The 18,311-nt window shown below is 36.6% G+C and overlaps 3 protein-coding genes across 4 annotated transcripts in view; all 3 read left to right on the top strand.

Annotated features, from left to right (window-relative positions):
• The first annotated feature begins 1,331 nt into the window (after window positions 1-1,331).
• Window positions 1,332-3,979, top strand: LOC148568769 (uncharacterized). The gene is made up of 4 exons (XM_088484773.1): window positions 1,332-3,144; window positions 3,244-3,448; window positions 3,533-3,699; window positions 3,811-3,979. The coding sequence occupies exons 1-4, from the start codon at window positions 1,332-1,334 to the stop codon at window positions 3,957-3,959; spliced, it is 2,334 nt and encodes a 777-aa protein (XP_088340899.1). The 3' UTR covers window positions 3,960-3,979.
• A 439-nt stretch (window positions 3,980-4,418) lies between these two features.
• The window catches only part of LOC107639535 (uncharacterized), a 32,632-nt gene continuing 18,739 nt past the window's right edge, over window positions 4,419-18,311 (top strand). Inside the window, exons 1-5 of one of the 2 annotated variants that reach the window (XM_088485733.1) lie at window positions 4,419-4,829; window positions 7,196-7,400; window positions 7,488-7,560; window positions 7,921-8,086; window positions 8,718-8,871. In XM_088485733.1, coding sequence (XP_088341859.1) covers window positions 7,235-7,400; window positions 7,488-7,560; window positions 7,921-8,086; window positions 8,718-8,822 — 510 coding nt within the window. In that variant the 5' untranslated portion in view covers window positions 4,419-4,829; window positions 7,196-7,234 and the 3' untranslated portion in view covers window positions 8,823-8,871. Of the gene's footprint in view, window positions 4,830-7,195; window positions 7,401-7,487; window positions 7,561-7,920; window positions 8,087-8,717; window positions 9,145-18,311 lie in introns of those variants that run through there. The other variant, XM_016343066.3, reaches the window with a different exon arrangement.
• Window positions 8,810-18,311, top strand: part of LOC107637917 (protein yippee-like) — a 31,297-nt gene continuing 21,795 nt past the window's right edge. The window contains exon 1 of the mRNA XM_088485734.1: window positions 8,810-8,871. The gene's annotated coding sequence lies outside the window, so the exon portion shown is untranslated. The remainder of the gene's footprint in view (window positions 8,872-18,311) is intronic.

Raw genomic sequence — 18,311 nt, 5'->3', positions numbered from 1 at the left:
GTTCGACCGGAAAACCGGTGAACCGGACCTATAACCGGTCCGGTTGAGTGCTGTAACCGGATAAGGAAGAGAGCCGTTTCGAACCGGGTTGAACCGGCCGGTTTTGATAAAAACCGGAAAACCGGCGGTTTCTGGTTAACCGACCGGTTCGGAAATGTTTTTTTTTTATTTTTTTTTCTTTTCCAAAACGACGTCGTTTTGGTTTATTTTAAAAAAAAAAAAAAAAAAAAAAAAGAAAAGTCCTACGGCGCCTAAGCCCCCCACCCCAGTTTTCAGTTTTCACTTTCCCCTTTTCCCCCCAAGGCCCCAACCCTAACGGCGCCTAAGCCCCCCTCAGTCCCTCACCTCACTCACCCAGCCCCCAGCCCCCAGCCGCCCGCCGTCATCCTCGTCGTCTCACCGCCGGGCGCCGGTCTGAACTCTGAAGGAACCAACTCAACCAAGGGAGTAGGAACAGGACAGAGACAGAGACAGATACAGACCCGCGACGGCGCCACCCGCGAACTCGCCGTTGCCGCGAAGTCGCCGTTGCCGCCCAGTCGAAGTCGCCGTTCCATCGCCGTCGCCCTCGCCCAGTCGAACTCGCCGTTCCAGCGCCGTCGCCCTCGCCCAGTCGCAGTCGCCGTTCCAGCGCCGTCGCCCTCGCCCAGTCGAAGTCGCCGTTCCAGCGCCGTCGCCCTCGCCCAGTCGCCGTTGCTTTTCCGGTCGAACTCGCCGTTGCCTCACCCTTCTGCTCTGTGACTCTGTGAAACAGGTAAGCTCCAGTTGATTGTTCTGTAATATGCTTCTGCTAATCTGCTCTGTTCTGTAATATTTCTGTAATATTTCTGTAATATGCTTCTGCTCTGTTCTGCGCTAGAAGTTTAATGATTGTTTCTGTGAAAAATGCATTACACCCGCTCTGTTCTGTGAAAAACTTACTTTGTTTCTACACTTCTTGCTGACTTGCTGTTATGAATATGAATATGCTTGTTGAAATTGTTAAGCTGAATATCCTTGTTGAAACTTGAAAGCTTGAAATATGAAATTGTTGAATATGCTTATTGAAATTGTTAAGCTGAATATCGTTGCTGACTTGTAAGTTGTAAATTTGTTGTTTACTTGTTTTGTTGATTTGTACTGGAAATATGAAACTGTTGAATTATATGCTTGATTTGAAATTTGAATCTATGAAATATGAATATGTTTGTCTTGCTGAATAGGGAATTTAACTATTTAAGCATTTAAGGTTGCTGTCTTGGTGAATAGGGAATAGGAACTAGGGAATTTACTAATTTAGGATTGTTATTGTTTTATAATTTTGCGGTTTTGCTACTCCATATTCTTTTAGAATGTCTGCTGCGAATACACCATCAGAAACACCATCTTCGCAAGAACAAGGATCAACTGCTGATGCATCAATCGGAACCCAAAAAAACAATAATAGAGCAAAAAACGATCCTGCATGGGGTCATTGTAAACAAGTTGTGGAGTCTGGAAAAACAATTCTGCTATGCATATATTGTGAGAAGCTTATTAGGGGTGGAGGAATTCATCGGTTTAAGCTTCATTTGGCTGGAAAAGGAGGAGATGTTGAGTCTTGTCGAAAGGTGCCAGCTGCAGTGAGACACCAATTCCATGAAAGTATTGAAGAGCTTCGAAGCAAGAAAAGAAAAACTCAAGAACAATATGCCGAAAGTTATAATGCTTGTGATGATGTTGAAAGAGAATTTGACGAGATCGAACGTAATGAGATGCAACAACAACAAAAATCCAGGGTTCCAACACCTAACTCTAGAAAAGGAAAACAAGTCAAAGGTTTACAATCCTATTTTCCACCGGCAACAACACCCGGAGCTCAACCAAGTATCAAAAGCGTTCTTCAAAGCAAAGAAATTGTGGAGAAGTGTGATATTGCTATTGCGAAATGGATGGTGGATGCCTCTGTTCCATTTAATGCGGTTAATTCAGCTTACTATCAGCCAATGATTGATGCTATTGCAAGCATGGGTGCAGGGTATAAAGGGCCAAGTTATCCAAGAGTCCGTGGGTATTTGTTGAGTAAATTAGTTGAGGATGTGAGGAAAATGATTGATGGTTATCGTGAGATTTGGAAGCAAACTGGATGCACTATTATGGCCGATGGATGGACTGATCGTTGTAGGCGTACTTTGATTAATTTTTTAGTTTATTGTCCTAAAGGAACTGTTTTTCTAAAGTCGGTTGATGCTTCTAATATCTCAAAAACTGCTGAAAATTTGTTTAAGTTGTTTAGGGATGTTGTATTGTTTGTTGGTCCTGAAAATGTTGTGCATATTGTAACGGACAATGCTGCAAACTATGTTGCTGCGGGAAGGTTGTTGGAGGCTGAGTTTCCTAAATTATATTGGTCCCCTTGTGCAGCTCATTGTGTTAATCTGATGTTTCAAGATATTGGGAAGTTGCAAGAAGTGAGTCAAACTGTGTCACAAGCTTCACTGATCACTAAGTATATCTATAATCATTGCTATCCACTGTTCTTGATGAGAAAGTTTACAGGTGGGCGGGAAATACTTCGTCCAGCTCCAACTCGGTTTGCTACTAATTTCATTGCTTTGCAAAGTATTTTAGCTCAAAAGGATCCTTTGAGAGCTATGGTGACTTCTAGAGAATTTACAAGCTCGGCTTACTCCAAAGAAGCCAAAGCTAAGAAATTCGTGGATCAAGTCTTGGATTCTAAATTTTGGAGTCAATGCACTGATATTGTTAAGCTTACTGAGCCACTTGTTCGTGTTTTACGTATTGTGGATAGTGAAGACAGACCTGCCATGGGTTTTCTTTATCAAGCTATTTATAAGGCTAGAGAAGAAATGGTGAAGAGGTTTCAGAAAAGAAAGAAGGTTGTTGATCCTTATTTGAAGATTTTGGATACCCGTTGGGATGCACAACTTAAGAAAAATCTTCATGCCGCTGGTTATTGGTTAAATCCAGCTTTTCGATTTAATGCTGGAGAATTTGAAAAGCACAAAGAAACGATTTCTGGCTTGTTGGATGTCATTGAGAAATATGCTTATGATGATCCTGTACTGAATTCTAAGCTGACAAGTGAGAAGAGGATCTTTAAGAATGCTGAGAAAGATTTTGGAAGACCCTCTGCAATACGTGAACGAACCACTGTTATGCCAGGTGAAATTTCTTCATAAATTTGGTCTTTTACTATTGTGATGTATTAATTATGTGATATTATGATTGTGATAAATTATTTATCTGTTTTTTTATGTTAAGATCAATGGTGGGAATCTTATGGTTGTGGAGCCCCAAATTTGCAAAAGTTGGCTATTCGTGTTTTAAGCCAGACTTGTAGCTCTTCAGGTTGTGAGCGTAACTGGAGTATTTTTGAACACATTCACTCAAAGAAGAGGAATCGGTTAGAGCATCAAAAACTTAATGATCTTGTTTATGTTCATTACAACTTAAGGTTACAACAAAGGTACTTTTTTTATTGTTTTAAGTTGAAAGCATTATTTTAAAATCTTAATCATCACATGAGTAACGAAATATATTGATAACATAGGAACCAAATGAGAAACCAAGTTTATGATCCAATTTGTCTTGATGCATTTGAGGATCATTCGGAATGGATACTGGAAGATTCACCACCATTTTTAACTCCTGAAGAAATTGATGCTTTACGAAATGATCTTGCAAATATGTCTCTTCAATCACCTTTAGATGATTTAGGTATGCTTTTATTTATTTATGAATTTTGATCAACTATGATTTTTGTATGCCTTATAACATGTTTTATATTATTTTTTATCTTGATTTGTGAAACATTATCTATAATGCTAGATCAATTGGATTTGGAAGATGATCGGGATGAAGATGGAGCTAATAATTCTGTGGAAAATGCAAATCAAAATGAAACCAATCAGGATGTAGCTCCACATTTGTCAGATGAAGAGCAACTTGCCGACTTTGAAATCACTCCTTGGATTTAGTTTATGAATTGTTATCCATATTGTGTTTAATTAAGATACTAATGTACTAGTACTAACTACTTTCATGTTTATCTTTGTATTAGTTATATTTAGACTTTGAAACTTGGTTGTTTTTAAAATGTTGGTGAAGAACTAACGATATGTATTTTGAATTTATTAATTTTATGACTATTTTTAGTATTTTATATTTTTTATTTATGTGAAACCGGTTTTATCGGTTCAACTAGCGGTTTATCGGTTGAACCAATAAACCAGTGAACCAGTGACCTGACCGGTTCGATTACCGGTCCGGTTCTTACAACTATGATCCGGTCAGACATGTAAAATCGGTAATAAAACGGTAAAAAATTGTTGAACCGGATGAGAATCGGCCGGTCGGACCGAACCGAAACCCGGCCGGTTTACACAAAAAAAGGAAGCTCATTCGTTTCTTTCTCCCTTTCTCCCTTTCTTTCCTTCAGTCAGAGAAATCACCCAAACCCAACCACAAAACCCTAGCACTGTAAGCCCGCACCACCGCCACAAGGAGTGGCATACTGCCGCCGTCCGTCGCACTCAAAGTTCGCCATCCGTCACCTAGCTTCCCTCGTGCTCCAAATCTTCAACACCTGTTCGCTGTCACCGATCGCGGTTGCTTCCTCGAGCTCGGCGTCCGTCGTCTTTGTCTGCTCAGCCGCGCTTCCGTCGCCGTTTGTTTGCCGTTCACGTTCGCGTCTTCGTTCGCGTTCGTTCGGCGTTCACCGTTCGCGTTCACTCGCTGTTCACCGTTCGAGTTCGCGTTCGTCTGGAAGCCACGTTGCTCTGCTTCAAACTCTACGACCAACCCGCGCGCTCCACTCAGCCGTCGAACTGCTCTTTTTTGTCCCCGCCGTGAGTTCCCTAAACCCGCCACCAGACAATACACTCACACAACACCAATACTCTTCTTCAAACTCTGCAACTTCTGATTTCTATTACAATAAGTAATTATTTGATTTGGTAGTGGTTTGGATTTTTTCATAGACTAAATTAAAGTTACAATAGTTATGTTCTCTTCTCTATCACATTGAAATTAAGCTTTGAATTCTCTTATTTCGTTTTAATTTTACCGCACTCAACATGTTTGATGAAATGCTTTAACCATATTTCTGGTTGGTTTTATAATTTCTAGCTTTTAGAAACTTAGTAAGTTGATTGCATGTGAAATTAGAATAATTGGATCATAGTAATTAGGAAATTTTAGCTGTACAAATAGCATCTTTGCAGAAAACATGTTAGCATGATGATTCCACTTGCATTAGTGTTCTTCTGGTAAATTTTTTAACTGTTATTGTGAACTTGTTAATTTGCTAATTGTTCTTCTGTTACTTTTATTTATTTATTTTTTTTGTTGTGATTTTCTGTTCTTGAATTTGTTAAGTTGATTTGCTAAATTGTTGGGCTGCTGGTGTTTTAATTTGTCAAATTGTTAGGTTGCTGCGACTTAATTTGTTGGATTTTCTATTTAGGTCTTGTTCTTGTTTATTTGCTAAATTGTTGTTGTGTATTTATTGTTTATTTGCTGGATATTGGTGATCATTGTCTTTGAGATTATTTACTATGCAGGTTTAGTGTCATCACTGTTTTGGAATGTTTGTTGCTGTTTTGTAATTGCTGGTTGTAGGTTTAGTGTGATTATTGGTTAATGTTTTGGTTTAGTGTTCTCTCTTTTCCAGATTTCCCTTCTCCCTGTATTTCTGCATGTTGCTGAATTGGTAATCAATAAATTTGCCTTTTTGCTGTAAATCGGGACTTTACTAGGATTTGTTAAATTTGTTGCTGTAACTTGCATTTGTTGCTGAATTTGTTGCTTCCCAGTCACAGAATCAGAACAGAATGCTCAGTCAGTGCTTGATTGATTGGCTTTGCTCACTGTTTGTATTTGATGATAAATTTTAAATTGATAACTTTTAAATTTTAAATTTGCACTGCCCATGTTACTGATTCACTGTTCTTTCAGTGCTTTTTGTTGTTGTTAATCATTGTGATGAGCTTTGTTAAAATTTGCACTGCCTATATTACTGAGTGTTCCTTCAGTGCTTTTTGTTGTTGTTAATCATTGTGGTGAACTTTGTTAAAATTTGCACTGCCTATGTTACTGATTCACGGATTCATCCCTCTCGTCATTATCATTGGCATGAACTCCGAACCAAAGCCCCAACTCTCTGGATAAAATTGTAATGAAAGCTTATTGGGACTTTTTCTTCTACTTAAGGTATGAATCAGAATGATGAGGCCAAGTTGTGAATACACAAGTGTCAACGGACTATAATATATATTGAATTTGTGACATTAGAAGGGTGTAATAATAACAATAATGGAGTCATGTTACTTGAATATTGAGGTTTAACATTTAAACTCTCAGCTTCTTAGCCCTGTTTGATTCTTCATCTCAGGCAATTGAATCGAATCAACCAGGCCTTCCTTTTCTTTTTCTTTTAGTTGATTCTTAATTTTTCTAATATATGTAGCTTTCTGAATCAAGTGGATCAGATTATGTAGTTTTCTTGATTTGGGATATTTTCGGAGACGCATTAGAAGAGCTATTTTATTGTTATGTTTGCTATAATAATATTCACATGTTCTGTATGCTTGTGATTATTTCGGTGTTTACATTTTCTTTCCAAGTCACTTGCTGTGGTTGTTCTCTGAGTTAAGGCTTTGTATGTGTGTGAGAATGTGATAATGTTGAATGCTGTTGCATCTAATAGGGGTTCTTGGAGTACCCTCATCTTTGGTCCTTTATAATTTATTTATTATTATATTCTAAAACAGTTTTTTGGGTTGAACCACCGGTTGGACCGGTTGGACCAGTGAACCAGTGACTAAAGCGGTTTGATGACCTGTCCGGTTTTCAGAACCTTGGGCAAACTAGATGTTATATTATTAGAGTTTGGGGATTGTTTAGGGCTTGGTGGGGTCTTAAAAAATGAGAAGGCTTATAACATGATGAAGTTTTTATTTACAAATTTTTCATATCACATATCCACAATCCATTGACAACGGAGAACTAGTTTCATCTGTTTTGCATAAAAGTTTGTTATTTTTTGTACTTTTATTTTTTCTTAAAAATTGTAACAGCTCTGCACTCAAAAATCATAAAAAGGAAAATTTTGACTGACTAATCAATATATTTAAATGAATGTGCTTTTATCCTTTTACATTCGACATTCCTCTATTCCCCTGTTCTCATTGCTATTTCGGGAAGTTGGTTGCAGATGGTTTACATACATTTGGCATAACATGCACTTGAACAAATGGGATCAAGCAGCTTTCTGTGGAATTTTACCAAAAAGTTTGTCACATTTGGGATCGTTACTGTTACTGTGTCTGATCGTTATGTAACAGTGGTTCCAGTTCGGGGTGGCTCTATGTCTCCCACACTTAATCCAAAAACCAGCTCTTCTGCAGGAAACTTCTCTGGTAATATTCTTGCCAAAGGGGGTTCATAAGAAACGTGGTTTTTTGGGATTGCAGATTTTGTTATTTGACCATTTGGTTATGCTGCAGATGATTATGTCTTGGTTGAGAAGTTTTGTGTTGACAAATACAAATTTTCACATGGAGATGTTGTGGTCTTCAGGTAATACATTTGTTTCACTCTTGAATATATGTTTGCATTTATATGCCATATTTTACATTGGTATATGATATGATGTCTAGAGAAGTTAAACAACATAGTTACGGAAAATAACCACCTTGGACCCTGTGATTGTTTGACTTCACAAAGGATTTTTTCTTGGACTAATGTTGCATTTCTGTTCAAGTTATTGGTAGTGACTGGTGAATGATTATGCTATTATATTCAACTACTAAGATAATTCATGTTTTATTAGAATGTAGATTAGATCTAAGTTGCTTCTTTTGAAATTCTTAATTGGTGATTTTATTTATTTATTTATTTTTTTAAGATTTTAATTAGTGCATCCCAAACCTTTTGTAGTTCCCCATTGAATCACAAGGAGAGACACATAAAGAGAATAGTTGCATTATCTGGTGAATGGTTTAGTAGTCGTCAGAACTATGATGTGTTGAAGGTTCCAGAAGGACATTGTTGGGTTGAGGGAGATAATGCGGCTTTTAGCATGGATTCAAAACAATTTGGATCTGTAAGGTTCTCTTATCACTTAGTTTAAGGCGTGTTACTTATATAATATATTGCAAAACTTGACCAGCCAGGCTTCTATTGCCACAAAAAAAGCAATTTATTATCTGTCAATGTCAATTTTGTTGACATGTTTAAAGATAGTAGTGTATATGAGCTTTTTTGTTTAATCCCGTATCCGTATGTTACATGCGTAATGTATTCAATCAAGTGCTATTCACTGTGGTTTTACAGCTACAGCGGAGCCATCTTACTGATTTATATTTCACATGAATACTTGCATACATTAATATATCAGTCGTTTAACATGACTCCTTTTTTGAGTTGATTTTCATGTGCGTTGATGTTGAGATAGATAATAAGGGTACCATGCTGTTAGCCTTGACCGAAAATTTTTATTGATTTGGATTTTCATTGTTGTAGACTTTGTCTATGTTCTTTTCCTTTTATTTTTGGTCGTTATCTCACACACACACACACAAGGGGGAGAGGGGAAAGGATCGATTCCGAGAATCGAACCAGGGTGTGGTTGCTCACGAGTCAAGTGAGTTGCCATTGCGCCAAGGCCTCAGACCACGTTTCATCTGTGGTTGCAACCTTTTAACATCTTTGTAACATGTAAATTGTGTTTGCAGATTCCTTTGGGTCTCATACGAGGGAGGGTGACCCATGTTGTGTGGCCTCCACAAAGAATAGGCGCCATCCAGAGTCCTCCACGAGAAGGATTATCTTCTTTATAGTTGGATCCTGATGATGCTGTTGCCAGGCCTCCTCAAAGTGCAGAATTTTGTGAGGAGAATCCTTCCTGGAGTATTCTTTTCTCTTCGCTAATGTTGTTTTAATCGGACACAGAAACCATTCTTTACTCCATATATTTCGCTTTGCGGAGGAGAGTTACTATAGTTCATTTGTTAATTGGATTATAGTATAACCGTTTAACCCTTCAATTTTTTTATTTTTATTTTTCCCGGAACCGAGCAATTAATCAAAATAGAAATGAGATGAATGATATGTTACTCGTTTTTTAGCAGAAGATATTAAGATGGTAATGTTCAAAATTGATACTTCTAGTCTCCTTGTCCAAAATTTTCTCCTTGCTCTCATTTTAGAGATGATTTGGGACATTTTGGTTCTTTGCATATTTATTATTATTTAATTAATTTAATATCAAATACGTGAATAACGTATATTTTAGAACCCTTGTACTTTTAGTTGGTGACCAAATAGGCAAATACTGGATTTCCGATTTTCACAACCTTGCTTTTCACATGGTCAGTTAATTTGAAATACATTTTATTTATATTTCTGTCTGTTGGAGCAATAAAACCATAATAGTAAAAAAAACTTGAATAATCATAATACCCATTGAAAAAATATTTCTAAAGCAAGGAGATTGGTAGTGATAAACTGGAAAATTAATCACTATGAGAAAATATAGGTAACTAACTTTATATGCAGTTAACTGGTTAATTTAACAACTAATTTTTTAAAAAAAGATTTAAAAAATTTTAAAAAATTAGGATTGCGCTAAGAAAATATGTGGATCAGGCTCCTCTAAAGTTGAATTCTCACTTTAGAGAAAAAAGTACATCATTAATCACCATTAGATTAAGTTAGTGGGGCTCACAGATAATAAATGTTACAAATTTAAAGGTGATTAAAGCATCACTTTACCACTTTACTAACATTGTTACTTTAGAGGATCTTTTTCCAAAATATGTACCTTCCCACTCCAGTTCTCACACTCCAATTCCTCACACTACGACCTCCTTCGAATTCCTCTCGCTGTGATGTTGCATCCTCCCCCCTCCAACTCTTCTCATTGCGCCGCCGCGCCCTCCCTGGCGAACTCCTTTTGCTGCACTGGCGCGCCCTCCACGTGCAACTCCTCTCGCCGCGACGCCTTTCAATCCTTTAGCGTCCCTCTTCTCTGCTCCAACAACGACGTTCGTATGTCTTCTGTCTATATTTCATTCATTTTCAATATTTTTTTATTAAGTTTCATATGTTTCTTCTTTTTATGTTGGATAATTCTTTTTAATGCTTTTAGATTTTTTTAGCTCAGTTTTTAATATTTCATTTTCTTAAGTTTTGGATGTTTTCTTTTATTATATTTTGGGTGTTTTTTTCTCAATAATTTTGGATGTTTCGTTTTGTTAGGCTTTAGATGTTTTTAAAATGATTTTGGATATATCTTTTTTGTTAGGCTTCGGATGTTTCTTTTTGTTAAGTTTTGAATGTTCGTTTCTCAATAATCTTAGATTTTTTTAATATTTTGGATGTTTTTTTTATTAAGTGTTTTATGTTTCTTTTTATTACTGCTCATATCCTGATCCAGAATTAAGGCAATGCCCAAAACAATTAGTTCGGTCTACAAAGATCTAAAGGGATCATTTCTCAACTATCCGGCCTGTGCGAAAAGTGAATCCTTTGATCTACGCACCCGACCCGACTTGCTCGACAAGAAGATCTCAACTGAACTAATATACATCCCTACAAATTCGTCCATTATTTTAAATATGGGATCACAACAACCCCCTAAACATAAGGGAAATAATCACCCATTTTATAGGTGGAGGAGTTACAAAGTGATAGTTAGGCTAGCACTCCAAATGTATAAGTACTCTATCACACACAAGTATTTCTCAACCATAATTTATAAAAAACCTCCCTAAAACCTTTGCTAACTTAAGTATTAGAGTCCTTTGCATGTACCATTCCTCACTCTCACTCGAAGACCTCGAACGGCTTTGCCTCGCTTGGAAAGACGTCGAAACCCTCATAGAAAAGAGTTTGGACCTCACGCTCAGACCCAAACCACATCAGTTTTAGGTAATCTTCGAAACTATTAGGTTTCAAATGTTCTCTTCCTAATAATGAGAGAGAAAGGAAAAAAAGGGTTTCAACATATTTTTCTGTGAGGAAAGTGTCAAAGTAATTTTGAGTAATGAATTTAGAATTTTTTTTATTTTTAATTGACTTTTTTACGATCCAACTAATAATTGACTGTTACCTTAATTGGTTACGAAGTATGATTGTAATCACTTTTAAATTTGTTATTTTCATTATGCGCAAATTTTATTATCTTGTTTTAGAAGCGATTACATCCTTAATTTTATTTGTTAGAAAATTATTATTTCCTAATCTATTTATGGACCATACATATATTAATTATAATAACAAATTAAGCTGTTTCATATTTAGTTGGGCTATACATCCATGTAATTTTCCATCCAAGTCCATCCAAGATGGCCCAATACCAAAAAAAGCTCAATCTCATTAAATGAAACGTGAAATACACGCGCTCCAAACTCCCGAAACGTTAACATTCATTCGCGCCTTGAATATGAAACAACGTTCCTTCTTCAACCTTGAAACCGCTATTGGAGAACTTCGAATTTCTCTCAAAATCTCTCAAAGCTCTATCGTTTTCTCTGCGAAAACTACTTCAACTCAGGAATCGCGAGAAGATTTCGAAAGGAACAAGAAAAAACAAACGAAAACAACAACAGAGACTGCGAAAGGTATGATAAAGACTACTGTTCATTTAAAATCTCGCAATCTCGCATTTCTCCTAGCTGCATTTTAGGTTTATTGGATTGAGTTGCTTTATTTAGTAGATCGATTTATTCTGAATCAATTTTTTTTTTTGCGTAACTAGGGCATAGGAATGGAAATGTGTTCTTATTTTTATTCAGTTCAGTGGAGTTGGTCATTTTGATTCACTTGATTGTTAGTGTATTTAGTTGAGTTCTTTTGCATGCAGAAATACTTTTGTTACTGATTGAATGTTTATTTTATTCAAAACATGAATGGTGTTCTGTTCAGTGAAGTTGGTCATTTTGATTCACTTGATTGTTAGTGTGTTCAGTTGAGTCCTTTTGCATACAAAAATATTTTTCTTGATGATTGAATGTTTATCACATTTTATTCAGAAGATGAATGGTGTTCGGTTCAGTGGAGTTGGCCATTTTCATTCACTTGATTGTTAGTATGTTCAGTTGAGTCATTTTCTTGATGATTGAATGTTTATCATATTTTATTCAAAACATGAATGGTGTTCAGTTCAGTGGAGTTGGCCATTTTCATTCACTTGATTGTTAGTGTGTTCAGTTGAGTCATTTTCTTGATGATTGAATGTTTATCACATTTTATTCAGAACATGAATGGTGTTCCGTTCAGTGGAGTTGGTCATTTTTATTCACTTGATTTTTAGTGTGTTTAGTTGAGTTCTTTTCTTGATGATTGAATGTTTATCATATTTTTATTCAGAACATGAATAGTGTTCAATTCAGTGGAGTTGGCCATTTTTATTTACTTGATTGTTAGTGTGTTCAATTGAGTCCTTTTGCATGCAGAAATATTTTTCTTGATGATTGAATGTTTATCACATTTTATTCAGAACATGAATGGTGTTTGGTTAAGTGGAGTTGGGCATTTTGATTCACTTGATTATTAGCGTGTTCAGTTGAGTTCTTTTGCATCCAGAAATATTTTCCTTGATGATTGAATGTTTATCACATTTTATTCAGAACATGAATGGTGTTCAGTTTGGTGGAGTTGGGCATTTTGATTCAGTTAATTGTTAGTGTATTTAGTTGAGTTCTTTTGCATGTTTTTGTTGCTGATTGAATGTTTATCACATTTTATTCAAAACATGAATAGTGTTCGGTTAAGTGGATTTGGCTATTTTGATTCACCTGATTAAAATATGCATGCTTATGCTTGTGGGTGTATCGAGTGAAGTATTGACCAAATTTTTTTGTCCTTACAGCAAAAATGAAGAAGACAATGGTAACAAAAAAGGAGAAGCCGCACTATAACGTAAGCATATGTACACATTAAATATATTTATCGTCTTTCATTCGAATAAACTCTATTTTGTATTATAAATATATCGTGATATACTATTTTGAAACATTGCAAAAAACTCACGATCTCAGATCCCAGACAAAGGCAATAGCTAGAGTGCTCAAGGAATTGAGTCAGGAAAAGAAATATATAGTTGAAGAAATGGGATTCGGTGCACTGGCACATGTCCCGGAAATGAACGTCTCTCAGCCTCTTGAGAGAGTTGATAGCTTGCTATGATGACTATTATGGATGCCTGAACACTCTCCATGGGAAAATATACATAACACCTGATAAGGTAGTAGCTGCGCTGGGCATAAATCACGGTGGTAATAAACTTTATACCTTGTGCTTATTTCAGTTCATTGCTTGCTATATTTTTGGTTCACTTTTGTAGAGAAAATAAAACTGAGCCTATTTGACTGGTTAAATATTGTAGGGGATCGTTTTCCTAAAAAAGTTGACTACGGCAGACTGAATGAGGTAGACAAGAAGATTATTGATGGCTTCAAATATGTTACCTTGGCATGTTTGACAAAAAATCTGTCCTCGATATGAGTGTTAAAGGTAAAGAGAACCGGCAGAAATTCTAGAGGACTTTTGTTGTCTTCGTGAAGAAGTGCTTCCTGCTGCTGATGACGGTAAGCATGGCCTCCCCGATCCATAAGCCGCTTGACCTTCGTGTGGACAACATCCGGTAGTGGGATTGGGCAAATCATGTCCTAAGCTTCCTGAGGAATGGGATTGAAAACAGGAGAAATGGTAAGAAACAGTCCGTTAATGGCTGCGTGTTTGTGTTGATGCTCATATATTTTCATGAATCCAAGTTCCCTCGCTTGGATGCACCTAAGGCTCCCGGGTCACCATGGGTGGCCCACTGGACACGGAAGATGATGCTTGACCGGATTTCTCAAGAAGCAACTGATACAATGGTAAATTAAACAAAAAATTTCCTTGAAATTTCTGTTCAGATGCTTCTAAAGAAGGTGGAGAATAAAGCAGTTTTTCTGAAGAAGAAAGAGAAGGAAAAGCGAAATAAAGAAGAAAAGAAACTTGTTGTTCTGGATTCTTCTTCGGAAGAAGACAGTTTTACCGAATCCGAATCTAAATCCGAGAAAACACCCCCAGCCAAAAGAACAAGACAAAAGATTGTTCCAACGGATTCGGAAACAACAAGTGAATTTGAAAGCAGTCCCACAGATTCAGAAAGCACAAGTGAATCCAGAAACCAATAAGTTTGATGTTCATTTGATTTCGTTTTGCTTGTATTTGGTTAAAATTGTTCTTATGCGCTTGTTTTTATGTGTTGCAGAAAAGAAGAAGAAATTAAAAAAACAGGGTCAAAGAAAAGAAAACAACCACAGAAGGTAGTTAAAAAAGAAAGCAAAAAAAGGAAGCATGTGCTGACGGATTCGGAGAGCACAAGCGAATATGAAAAATAGTAAGCTTGGAAATTGATAATTTTTGGTTCATTTATGTGATTGTATGATGTTCATCTGGTTTAGTTTGGCATTTCTTTGCTAAAAATTATTTGTGTGCTTGTTAAGTAAATTACAGCTGTGTTATTGTTCTCCAGTATAAATTCAATGTGTTTGTATGTGTTGCAGAGAAAAAGAAATCGAAAAAACTTCGACAGTGAAAAGAAAACAACCGGAGAGGGGTGGAAAAAACAAACAAAATCAAGCAAGCTTGTTCTGACAGATTCAGAGAGCAAAATTGAATCTGAAAGTGAGTAAGTTTCTGAAATGATATTTTCGGTTAATTGATACTTTTGCTTTAGCTTCGTTGATACTTATTTTATGAATTTTCAGAGGTGAATGAGTAAGGGTCAGCACTGCCAAAAGAAGAAGAGAGACGTTGCAGCTGTTAACAGAAAAGAGAAGAAATGATGGAGCTCAGAAAATAAATGTTGCTCCGGATCGCTTTGACTCGACAGAGGTGCGAAATGATTTATCCAAGACGTAAGATTCGGTTTCTTATATTGAGTTCTTTTTCTTTGTTTGCTAACTTTTCCTAAAACCTCTTCTAATTCCTCTGGATTTACTGAGTAATATCTATTTATTTTGCTTGGACTGCCGATTGTAAATCTGGGCAACGAACCTCTCTTACAGACTCAGACGAGCTCCACACCGTCTGTAAATGCCCCGGCCAATACCAGATAAATTCGGTTCATTGCAGGCTTTAATTTTAGTTCATTGGATTCCAAAAATGAATTTGATGTGTTTCTAGACCTTTGATTTTAATCTTGGTTGCTGATTTTAATTTGGTATCTTTTTTATTAGGAAAAATACCGCCAAAACTCCGGTAAAAGTTTTTGGAAGAAAGAAAATCCATCAAAAACAGAGTTTACAAACTCCAGTAGCACCACACCTGATCCTGAACTCCAAATCATTGAGGTTCGAGAAGAAACTCGTCTCAACCTTTGGATATGTGAGTTTTTAAATATACAGATTTCGGTTTCTCGGTACCTATTTTAATCATTCAACATTAACTTCTTCCTTGTTTACATTCCTTAGATTTCCTATTGCAGTGTCTCTTCCGAGTTCTCTTAAGGAAGAGCTAATAAAAGATGCCTTTATCTATGTCCCTTCTGAAAGTATAACACAAGAAGCTTCTGTTAATGAGTAAGCTGCACATAAAATTCTTTATATTAGTTTTAATGGTTCATTATTGAACTCTTTTCTGTTTAATGTAGCAGCCCTTTGGAATCGCAACAGCAACCTTGCAAAGAAGCACCGGCAGGGCAATCGGAACAAGAAGCACCTGTTGATGTGTAAGTTTTACTGCTTGTTTAAAACTGGATAATTTCGGTTCATTACATGCTTTACTTGTGGATCATGTGAATCCATAAATCAATTCCATGTGTTCTTATATTGGACTCTCTTCTGTTTGTTACAGCTGCCCTCCAAAACCCGAAAAGCAGGCCGGCGAGAAATCTTCCCCGACGAGGACGGAGCCAGAACCTCTTTTGAATGTGTAAGTTTTAATTAATATTATTTTTTATAAACTTTCTTGTTATATGATATTGATTTTTAATTATTCTTTTAAGTTGTTTTAGAATTCTTTTTCTTAGTTTTAATGGTACAGGATAATAATTTCGGGTCGTTATTGAACTCTTTTCTATTTAATGCAACAACCCCTCTCGAAGAACAACAGCAACCGTGCCCAGAAGCTCCGATGGCACGGCAATTGGAAGAAGAAGCACAGCCTAATTTGTAAGTTTTTTGCTAGTTCAAATTTGCATAATTTTGGTTCATTACATGGTTTAATTGTGGTTCAGTTGAATCCAGAAATCAATTACTCTCTTCTGTTTGTTACAGCTGCCCTCCAAAACCTGAAAAGAAGACCGGCGAGGGATCTTACCCAAGACGGAGCCAGAACCTCCGTTGAATGTGTAAGTTTTAATTAATATCACTTTTTATTAGCTTTCGTGTTATATGATATTGCTTTTTCATTATTACTTACAACTTTCCTCTGTCGTCTTGTAGTGATGCTCGTGCTTTTTTGTGGGAACATGATGCACCTTCATTCGACCTTGGCATAAGTCCCCCGACATCTCAACCAACTCCCTCGACCTTTCAGCCGACGGAGACAGCTTGAAATCCTGGCAGACGCGGTGATAGATGCTGGGGTGGCGGTGGCATTGAAATGTGCTGATGCAATAAGTGCCGAGCCGAGCTTCACAGCTGCTGAAGGGTACAAAACTCCAGAGAAGGAGAAAGAAATCACGGAGGAGATGAAAGAAAAGTGTTATCATTGGACGACACATGTGAAATAAACCAAAGATAGTACCAACGAATATGACGCCATATTCGTCTTGAAGCATGAAGCGAATTTCAAGGGGCTGAGACATCATTTCATGTCTCTAATGCCCGAACAACATGTGGAAAGCACGGTAAATTCTTTGCCTATTGCGTTAACATTAATGATTTTTCTAAAGACTCTTATACCGTATATCTCATAAATTTTCTTCCTGTAGGTGGTCAATGCACATTGCATGATTCTCAACGACATAAAATGTCCTCGGTGTTAGGAAGAAATATACTATGTGCCGATGGATATTGTGATAAGCCAAATTTTTTATTCCTTGAGTAATTACTGGTTCTGATAAATAATTCAGTTCATTTATGATTTAACTGAGGTTCATTTTGCAGATGTTTATGTTGGGAAACCATGGCGAGGATTACATTGATCCAAAGACCAACAAGGCCTGCCGGATGGATGTCGATCAATATGCCCACTACCACCGTTTTCTTGAACAAAAGAAAACTCGCATCACATCCATTTGTAAGTTGTGATTTCTAAAAATTCTTTGATAATTCTCTCGTTTGCTATCGTTTGGACTGAAATATTTTATCATTTTCCCAAACTTCAGCTGTTTGTGCCGATTTGCAATGGAGGACACTGGTGGTTGTGGATTGCCGATGTCCAGAAAAAGGCATTCTATGTGCTTGACCCTGTGAACAAGAAAAAAGATGAAATACCTGACTTGAGAATTAAACTGCACATATTTGTTGTAAGTTCTTTAAATCATACATATTTTGTTGTAAATTATTCAAATATAAGTAGAATTCGGTTCATTAGAGTTAATGATTCACATTCAGTTCATCCTTAAAGCTGCGTTTGTTTTTAAGAACAGGACAGGACAAGACACTGAGAACAGGACAGGACAAGACACTGATGGACAGAGACACAAAAATTTTGTGTTCTTGTATTCTGTTTGGTGATAAACTAGAACAAATTATGAAAATTCAATTTATTCTCATTTTTTTTCATTAAAAAATTTTTAGATGAAAAATATAACAATAAAAAATATAATTATGAAAAATTAACAAGAATAATGAAAGAAAAAATAAAAAATAAGTTGTGTTCCTTGTTAGTGTCTCTGTGTCCTTCCTGTCATGATGGACACGAAATACACTAATTCAGTGTCTCTGGACACATTGTCTCTGTCCATGTCTCCTCTGCCAAACACGATTTTGTGTCTTAGTGTCCATGTCGCAGTGTCCTGTCTCTGTAAACAAATGCAGCCTAAGTGTTCAGTTGAGTTCTTTTGCATGCACAACTGTTTCCCTTGCTGATTGAATGTTTATCACATTTTATTCAGAACATGAACATAATTCAGTTCCTTGTTGTTGCTGATTTACATTTATTTCATCCTTATGTGTTTACTTGGGTTCTTTTGCATGCAAAAAATGTTTCCCTTGCTGATTTAATATTTATCACGTTTTGTTCTGAACATGAACAGAGTTCGGTTCATTGTAGTTGCTAATTTTCATTCACTTTTTGTATCCCTTTCAGGGATTATCCCATATGAGGGTTTACGCTGGGGTGGAACCCTTAATGGAGGACGGAAAGGGAGAAGAAGTAGAATATAT

Source organism: Arachis ipaensis, chromosome B4, assembly GCF_059453495.1.
Source record: "Arachis ipaensis isolate K30076 ecotype BB chromosome B4, ASM5945349v1, whole genome shotgun sequence".
In the NCBI taxonomy this organism is placed as follows: Eukaryota; Viridiplantae; Streptophyta; class Magnoliopsida; order Fabales; family Fabaceae; genus Arachis; species Arachis ipaensis.
Note: the sequence above shows the minus strand (reverse complement) of the source record. Positions and strands in the feature narration are given on the sequence as shown.